The sequence below is a fragment of the Tachypleus tridentatus genome, chromosome 11 (assembly GCF_004210375.1).
Source record: "Tachypleus tridentatus isolate NWPU-2018 chromosome 11, ASM421037v1, whole genome shotgun sequence".
NCBI lineage: Eukaryota > Metazoa > Arthropoda > Merostomata > Xiphosura > Limulidae > Tachypleus > Tachypleus tridentatus.
This window is the reverse complement of record NC_134835.1, coordinates 28,070,899-28,080,926: the sequence shown is the minus strand read 5'-3', so window position 1 is coordinate 28,080,926 and position 10,028 is coordinate 28,070,899. Positions and strand designations below refer to the sequence as shown.

Here is a 10,028-nt window from a genome sequence, read left to right as displayed (position 1 = left end):
ATTCTAATTTTAATTAATTTCAGACGAGTTGCCAGACCAGAGATCGTAAAGAAATACGAAATCAAACTCAAGATAAATGCCATATGTTTTACACATATATATATTTTTAATGATACCAAAAAAATGGTAATTGAAAAACTGTTTAGAACCTGTTTGAAAGTGGTGCTAATAATTTAAACACGGGATAAAACGTTTCTATTCGTTGCATGTTATTGATATTTTAAATTATATGTTGTTCTACTAAACATACTGTACGTTATTTACATTTACGTAGGCCTTTTGTCACTGGGCCGCAAAGCAAGACGAATTTAACTTAAAAAATTTAACTGTATGTCAGTGTTTACAAGGTCAGAATCCCTGTTCATTACACTGCAGACAAGCAGCGTCGTAAATGATGCCGTTAGGAGGCCATGAAACCGCCATTAAACCAGCCAGTGATAGCTATCACGGTTTGCTGATATATATTCCATCATGGCGGCCGACAGAGGGACGCGTCGCGAGCAGCCATTACGAGTTACAAACTTTACTGCTAAGCAGTACTACAGGTAGGATCATTTGTCAGGAATCGTACTTTTCGTTAAATACTGAATTAAGAAAGTTCTCAAGCAATTTAGTAAATGTATTTAATATTAGAATAGCGAAACAAAGAGGCGTTTCGCTTTGTCCAGTAACGGTATCTCGTTGCCTAGGAAATAGCTACACCAACAGCTTCTTGCTGTGACCAATTCGTGCTAAACTCATTGTTTTTCTACTGTGCTTTTATATCACAAGTATAAAAACAATCGGATCTGATTTCTTCCCAGTGGCTAGGTGGTTATTAGCACTAAAGTGTTTAGAACCAATTATGACATGTGTAATAAATTTAGGTTAAGACTTGTATGCAGTGGTGTAATAAACGTATTTCAGCCTTCCTAATCGATAGTTGTTTCAGCTGTTAAAGACCCTATGTTGACCAACATATAGTAGTCTTTTTTTTGTCTATAGTTTAATATAGTAGTCTTTTTTGTCTATAGTTTAATACAGTGGTCTTTTTTGTCTATAGTTTAATATAGTATTCTTTTTTTTATCTATAGTTTAATTCAGTGGTCCTTTTTGTCTATAGTTTAATATAGTAGTCTTTTTTGTCTATAGTTTAATACAGTGACCTTTTTTGTCTATAGTTTAATATAGTAGTCTTTTTTATCTATAGTTTAATACAGTGGTCCTTTTTGTCTATAGTTTAATATAGTAGTCTTTTTTGTCTATAGTTTAATACAGTGGTCTTTTTTGTCTATAGTTTAATATAGTATTCTTTTTTATCTATAGTTTAATTCAGTGGTCCTTTTTGTCTATAGTTTAATATAGTAGTCTTTTTTGTCTATAGTTTAATACAGTGACCTTTTTTGCCTATAGTTTAATACAGAGACCTTTTTTTGTCTATAGTTTAATATAGTAGTCTTTTTTGTCTATAGTTTAATACAGTGACCTTTTTGTCTATAGATTAATATAGTAGTCTTTTTTTTGTCTATAGTTCAGTACAGTGGTCTTTTTTGTCTATAGTTTAATACAGTGACCTTTTTTGCCTATAGTTTAATACAGAGACCTTTTTCATCTACAGTTTAATATAGTAGTCTTTTTTGTCTATAGTTTAATACAGTGACCTTTTTCATCTACAGTTTAATATAGTAGTCTTTTTTGTCTATAGTTTAATACAGTGACCTTTTTTGTCTATAGATTAATATAGTAGTCTTTTTTTTGTCTATAGTTCAGTACAGTGGTCTTTTTTGTCTATAGTTTAATATAGTAGTCTTTTTTTGTCTATAGTTTAATACAGTGACCTTTTTTGCCTATAGTTTAATACAGAGACCTTTTTCATCTACAGTTTAATATAGTAGTCTTTTTTGTCTATAGTTTAATACAGTGACCTTTTTTGTCTATAGATTAATATAGTAGTCTTTTTTTTGTCTATAGTTTAATACAGTGACCTTTTTTGTCTATAGATTAATATAGTAGTCTTTTTTTTGTCTATAGTTTAATACAGTGACCTTTTTTGTCTATAGTTTAATATAGTAGTCTTTTTTTTGTCTATAGTTTAATACAGTGACCTTTTTTGCCTATAGTTTAATACAGAGACCTTTTTCATCTACAGTTTAATATAGTAGTCTTTTTTGTCTATAGTTTAATACAGTGACCTTTTTTGTCTATAGTTTAATACAGTGACCTTTTTCATCTACAGTTTAATATAGTAGTCTTTTTTGTCTATAGTTTAATACAGTGACCTTTTTTGTCTATAGATTAATATAGTAGTCTTTTTTTTGTCTATAGTTCAGTACAGTGGTCTTTTTTGTCTATAGTTTAATATAGTAGTCTTTTTTTGTCTATAGTTTAATACAGTGACCTTTTTTGCCTATAGTTTAATACAGTGACCTTTTTCTGTCTATAGTTTAATATAGTAGTCTTTTTTTGTCTATAGTTTAATACAGTGACCTTTTTTGTCTATAGTTTAATATAGTAGTCTTTTTTGCCTATAGTTTAATATAGTGACCTTTTTTGTCTACAGTTTAATATAGTAGTCTTTTTTGTCTATAGTTTAATACAGTGACCTTTTTTGTCTATAGTTTAATACAGTGACCTTTTTTGTCTATAGTTTAATATAGTAGTCTTTTTTGTCTATAGTTTAATACAGTGACCTTTTTTTATCTATAGTTTAATACTGTGGCGTTTTTTGTCTATAGTTTAATATAGTAGTCTTTTTTTGTCTATAGTTCAGTACAATGGCCTTTTCTGTCTATAGTTTAATATAGTAGTCTTTTTTTGTCTATAGTTTAATACAGTGGTCTTTTTTGTCTATAGTTTAATATAGTGACCTTTTTTTATCTATAGTTCAATACAGTGGTCTTTTCTGTCTATAGTTTAATATAGTGAGTCTTTTTTTGTCTATAGTTTAATACAGTGACCTTTTTTGTCTATAGTTTAATATAGTAGTCTTTTTTTGTCTATAGTTTTTTCATCTACAGTTTAATATAGTAGTCTTTTTTTGTCTATAGTTTAATATAGTAGTCTTTTTTTTGTCTATAGTTTAATACAGTGACCTTTTTATCTATAGTTTAATATAGTAGTCTTTTTTGTCTATAGTTTAATATAGTGACCTTTTTGTCTATAGTTTAATATAGTGACCTTTTTGTCTATAGTTTAATACAGTGACCTTTTTCATCTACAGTTTAATATAGTAGTCTTTTTTTGTCTATAGTTTAATATAGTAGTCTTTTTTTTGTCTATAGTTTAATACAGTGACCTTTTTCATCTATAGTGTAATATAGTAGTCTTTTTTGTCTATAGTTTAATATAGTGACCTTTTTGTCTATAGTTTAATATAGTGACCTTTTTGTCTATAGTTTAATACAGTGACCTTTTTTTTAGTCTATATAGTAGTCTTTTTTTTAATATAGTAGTCCTTTTTTTGTCTATAGTTTAATATAGTTGTCTTTTTTGTTATAGTTTAATACAGTGACCTTTTTTGTCTATAGTTTAATATAGTGACCTATTTTGTCTATAGTTCAGTACACTGGCCTTTTCTGTCTATAGTTTAATATAGTAGTCTTTTTTTGTCTATAGTTTAATATAGTGACCTTTTTTGTCTATAGTTTAATACAGTGACCTTTTTGTCTATAGTTTAATATAGTAGTCTTTTTTGTCTATAGTTTAATACAGTGACCTTTTTCATCTACAGTTTAATATAGTAGTCTTTTTTGTCTATAGTTTAATACAGTGACCTTTTCTGTCTATAGTTTAATATAGTGACCTTTTTCATCTACAGTTTAATACTGTGACCTTTTTTCTCTATATTTTAATATGGTGGCCTTTTTTGTCTATAGTTCAGTACACTGGACTTTTCTGTCTATAGTTTAATATTGTAGTCTTTTTTTGTCTATAGTTTAATATAGTGACCTTTTTTGTCTATAGTTTAATACAGTGACCTTTTTTGTCTATAGTTTAATATAGTAGTCTTTTTTGTCTATAGTTTAAAACAGTGACCTTTTTTGTCTATAGTTTAATACAGTGACCTTTTTTGTCTATAGTTTAATACAGTGACCTTTTTCATCTACAGTTTAATATAGTAGTCTTTTTTGTCTATAGTTTAATACAGTGACCTTTTCTGTCTATAGTTTAATACAGTGACCTTTTTCATCTACAGTTTAATATAGTAGTCTTTTTTGTCTATAGTTTAATACAGTGACCTTTTCTGTCTATAGTTTAATATAGTGACCTTTTTCATCTACAGTTTAATACTGTGACCTTTTTTGTCTATATTTTAATACGATGGCCTTTTTTGTCTATAGTTTAATATAGTAGTCTTTTTTTGTCTATAGTTTAATACAGTGACCTTTTTTGTCTATAGTTTAATATAGTAGTCTTTTTTTGTCTATAGTTTAATACAGTGACCTTTCTGTCTATAGTTTAATATAGTAGTCTTTTTTTTGTCTATAGTTTAATACAGTGACCTTTTTTGTCTATAGTTTAATACTGTGGCATTTTTTGTCTATAGTTCAGTACGGTGGCCTTTTTCAGTCTATAGTTTAATATAGTAGTCTTTTTTTGTCTATAGTTTAATATAGTAGTCTTATTTTGTCTATAGTTTAATATAGTAGTCTTTTTTTTGTCTATAGTTTAATACAGTGACCTTTTTTGTCTATAGTTTAATATAGTAGTCTTTTTTTGTCTATAGTTTAATACAGTGACCTTTTTTGTCTATAGTTTAATACTGTGGCATTTTTTGTCTATAGTTCAGTACGGTGGCCTTTTTCAGTCTATAGTTTAATATAGTAGTCTTTTTTGTCTATAGTTTAATATAGTAGTCATTTTTTGTCTATAGTTTAATCCAGTGACTTTTTTTGTCTATAGTTTAATACTGTGGCCGTTTTTGTCTACTGTTTAATATAGTTGTGAACTGTGTATTTATAATTTATTTGCATCGTGAATTTTTTCGGTAATTAAACACAAAATAACGCATGGATCAATTTTATGAAGCGTTTCAAGTTGCACCATCAACAAATCAAGATAATACATGAGTAACAAAATATCAATATAGTGAACAGAAATAGACATCTTAAAATATACGAGAAGAACATGTAAGTGCGTGTGGAACGTGGTAAGAATGAGGAACGTGCCAAGTCCGAGAGAATGTGGCAGCAGTTTTACTTTTCTTAAATAAAAAAAGTAATTTTTTTACAGGGCAAGAACAGTTCAACTAGACTTAATACGCACATTGAAAACGCATATTAAACGCGTTCTGGTATTTTTAATTTTCAAAATCGGAAAATGTTAACCACTGTTTGAATTTTCGTGTTCCAAGAAAGGTAAAATTTCACAACACAAAGATACGTCAATTAGGCTTAAGATACATAACAAAACTGCATATGGAAATTCCTCTAGTATTTTAATTTTCAAAATGGGAAAATGTAAACAGCAGTTTCAATTTTTATGATTCAAGAAAGGTAAAATTTCATGCCCTAAAATGGGCCAAGTAGACTTAAATGTGCTTTTTGGATCTCTTATTCAATCTTTTATATTTTCCCCACTCTTTTTTTCAGCAGCACAGCAGCATGTTCGAAGACTTACAATGCTAGAAACACGATTTCGATGCCCGTGGTGGGCAGAGTACAGATAGCCCACTGTGTGGCTTTGTGCTTAATTCTAAATCTAACCTCTCATTTTTCAAAACAGGAAATATAAAGCAAAACATTGTCAAAGTTTTATTTCAGTATGACTTTTAAGTTCTACATTCAAGAACAGGGGGATTAAGCGGGAAGTTCAAACACTATATTATTATACGTGTTTCAAGCACTTTAAAACGGGAAAGGTAATTTATTAACTTTGAAAAAAACATGTATCGTAATATTGAAGTTAATTAAGACATTTAAGACAGTTTTAAATGCCGAGAAACATGCCTTATATAGATTTAAATGTATGGCTTTGATTTGTTGTAACAAGACTTATATAACTGACTAAAAACGATTACGGTGAAGAACGAAGAACGTAACTGTAAACTGTTGTAACGTCTGTGGAATTTGGTTGCCGAGTGATTTCATCTGTATATATATGTATAGGGCATACAATCTGGACAGTTCCCAACGAAACAGCATAGTTTCCACGGCCTTTTAAAAGCTGTTTAGAACATGCCAAGTTTTGTTAATCTGTCTCAAAGCCAAACAACACTGCAGTTATTTGAGTCTTGAAAAATGAAATTTAGGAAAGGTTAAAAAATCCCATAAAAACATTTTATGATTTTCAAGTTTATATGCTGTTTTTCATAGCGTTTTAGTTTTGTACGACACTTAGTAAATGCTATGGGTACCTGCAACATATACATATTCATTCTTCTATAAAAAAAACTGTAATCTGAGGGTCTCGGGTTCGAATCCACGTCACACCAAACATGCTCGTAATTTCAGCCGTGGGGGCGTTATAATGTGACGGTCAATCCACTGTTCATTAGTAAAAGAGTAGTCCGAAAGTTGGGGGTGGGTGGTGATGATTAGCTGCCTTCCCTCTAGTCTTATACTGCTAAATTAGGGACGGCTAGCGCAGATAGCCTTCGTGTAGTTTTGCGCGAAATTCAAAACAAATAAAACCATCTATAGTGAGACGACATATAGGCACTAGTGCTGAGCTCTGATTTAAATGTCACAAGCAAATGAAGATTGTAAACTTTGGGTACAATCATGGGTGTCTGCGGGGAGTAAAGTGGGACAAGAGGGAATGAGAGACATATTTGTTTATTTATTCATCTAGGGGATATATATGATTTTATTTGTCAAATTCAATTCACAATTTCACACTACTTTGTCCTTTCCTAGAAACATTTCTGGGCATGCCTATGATTACCATGTTCCACCGATAACTTAGCAAAGAATTCTCGAACCCACAACCTTTTGATGCACTATCGGCTGAGACTTGCGCCCACTTATGAGAAACAATGCATTTAAAAACCCCATCTAAATCAAAGCGTGCATATATCGGCTTAACACACAATATTTTCCATATGTAAACTTCGAAACAGTAACATTGTACTTAGGATATGACAGTGGCTGAACAGTTACATTATAATTAAGATATAACAGTTGCTAAACAATTACATTATATGTAGGATATGACGGGGGTAAACAGTAACATTATATTTAGGACATGACAGTAGCTCAGCCAAGCTGAGTTAGATAAATTACACAGACTCCCGATCCTTACGCGAGCCTCTTTTTGTACCCCTACGATATATAACAAATGGTTACCCCCCATGTGTTTTCACGGGATCTGACAACTGTCTGAGTATTCAGACAGTTACAGTGTTTATACTAGCAGAGCCATTTGGAAAACATTTACGAGTTATACCAAAATATTCTTCAGGTAGTTGTTTTAACCACCTGAGTTACAGTAGGGACATAGATCATGTAGAAGATGAACTAATTTTCTGTGGTTATTTTGAAATTACCATCACGTATAATACCAATCAACATTCGATTCCAACTCTCGGGTTTACAAATAATACTCTCAAATCAAGAACCACCATTTCGTAACTTCCTGTTTTTTTGGTGTTTCCCCCCATATCATAATTTTGTTACATTCAAGATGGCCGACACGCTTTTCACCATTGCCTGAATGTCATCAATCATGGCGCCGTACGTGGGCGCGTCAACGACACAAATTCGCCGCTGGTTTTAACGACTTTAGGAAAATAATTCGGCGTTTAAGGACCTTTGTGAAAGTTTAACCAATATTATGTAATGACGCTGTTTTCTGCCAGTTAAAAACATCAATTTTATTTTTAGCTCTCGGTATTTGCACAGAAACAGAAGAACTACAGATATGCAATACAATATTGAGTAAATTGCAAATGTGTAATAAATTAAGAGTATTATAAATAATCTTATGCGTCAGGAATATATTCAAAGGTTGCCCAAATAATACAATCTAAGATAATCTTTTTCCATAGCTCAAATTTTTATTCACTTAACTCACCAGGTTTCTAGCATGGATATTACAGTTGAATACAGTTCTTGGGGATGAACCTTATAAAATGTTTGTTGTTTTTTTACATATGGAAATTACATTTATTATACACATGTTCGAGTATGTAATTTCAAATCCATCTTATGAATACATTATTGAATAAATGAAACATTTTATTCTTTCTTACAACCAAATCTAATTATGCAACCAAACAAGGAAAACACAGAATATCCTTTAATCGTATCTTCTGTGAAAGTTTTTTAAACGTAGAATAATGTTATTCAAAGTATATAATACCTTGTATTTGCAAAAGGTATAATTTGGGGTAGGCGTAAAATATTAAATTTCAGTACCAACTGTATGTATAATATATTATTATATTATTCAATATAATTTTAAAAAATGCAAAAATCATTAGACTTTAAAGTGTAAATTTCCATTTCTACGCCTTCCCAATGAATTATTTCTAGAATATGAAAGCTGTATATCAAACAATGGTTACCATAAGACTGACTGAGGCTGCCTTACCAATCTAAGCAACAAACGCCATGGTAATTAACGAAGTCTAATTGATCTAAATGAAACATATGCTTGTTATATAAGGCAAACCAAACCAAGCTCAACAACCAATACAACAAACACAGGTTGCTGTAAGTCTAACTAAACTAGTTTTATCAACTTGTTTAACAAACATAACGGTTAATACGAGATTAGTTAAACTAGTCTCACCGTAAACAGCAAACAACCTATAACACTAAACGTGGTTGTTACTACAAAACTAAACCAGTCTATTGAACCTATAAAACATTCACGGCAGTTACTACAAGATCATTTAAACAGATTTCATCAGTTTTAACAACGAAAATGGTTATTACGAGACCAGCTAAGGCAGTCTATTTATTCTAAACAATAAATGTACCTAAATATATACATAAACGAATTTCATTCAGCATTTATCAAAACTGGCAAAACTTTGGAAGATGTTTCTAAAATTGTAATATACCTTTTATTCTGGTTTGAATTAAGCACAAAGCTAAACTATGGGCTATCTCTGCTCTGCCCACAAGGGGTATCGAAAGCCGTTTTTTTTTAGTGTTGTAAGTCCGCAGACATACAGCTGTGCCACTGAGGGGCTGGCTATCTTGCTTTCAGTTTCTATATTTTGAGCAAAGACAGTTTATAACATGTTCGCTAAAGTAACGCACTGTAAGGAAACAATACATCAAAACTTGTTTGGATGTCTCACATCATTAATGTTTACTCACACACACATACATGAATATTAACTTGAAGTGAAATCGCAAAATAACGTATTTTACCACTATGAAATTACCTGTGTTAATTCACATAAAGAAACACGTTTTTTACCGATGTTTAAGGCAAAATTTTATATGAAATCAAACTTTTCCATTAATTTAGGTTTAATAACAGCAGGAAAACCTGACATTGTCCTCGTTCATAGAAGTGAGTATCAATGGACCTATTCGTACATATGTACCTTTTGTATGGACAGAATTCATTTCATAGGAGGAGGATATTTCATTCAGGGAGCCAATTACATCAAAGCCATTTCAACCAAGGTGTCATAAGATCAAGACCCGACCACCCACTTTCTAACCACTCCTTCTCTTCGACATCCTGAGGTGATAATTTTGTAGAAACTCGGAGTTCGTCGCTCGCTCAAAAGAAGAATCTAGTCTATATTTATTTTCAAGTCTGACAACGTTTCAATAAAACAAGAGAGAACCGGGCGGCTGTAGCCTGACAATTTCCCAGCTGGTCCTCGAATTTCTCTAGATTTTTCCAAAGTACCTTAAGCGAAATTCATAACCGGATTAATCGTCCAGACTCAGTTTTTTTGTTTGTTTTTTTACGGTGGCTTTTTACGGTGGCTCATCTCTTGGGTGTACTCATTATTTTACAAATATATCTTCAGATTTTCTTCACGTATTTTGGTTGTCTTCACGCTTTTTTCCTTCGTATTTTCTTAAAATAACTTTTCTTATTATATTATCCATCATGTTTCATTCGTTTACAATAAGTTT

At 30.9% G+C, this 10,028-nt stretch overlaps 1 protein-coding gene across 1 annotated transcript; it reads left to right on the top strand.

The window, feature by feature from the left end:
* The first annotated feature begins 353 nt into the window (after nt 1-353).
* Nucleotides 354-9,677, top strand: LOC143231817 (uncharacterized). Its single transcript, XM_076466476.1, has 2 exons — nt 354-545; nt 9,403-9,677. The coding sequence occupies exons 1-2, from the start codon at nt 392-394 to the stop codon at nt 9,570-9,572; spliced, it is 324 nt and encodes a 107-aa protein (XP_076322591.1). The 5' UTR covers nt 354-391; the 3' UTR covers nt 9,573-9,677.
* The last annotated feature ends 351 nt before the right edge of the window (nt 9,678-10,028 follow it).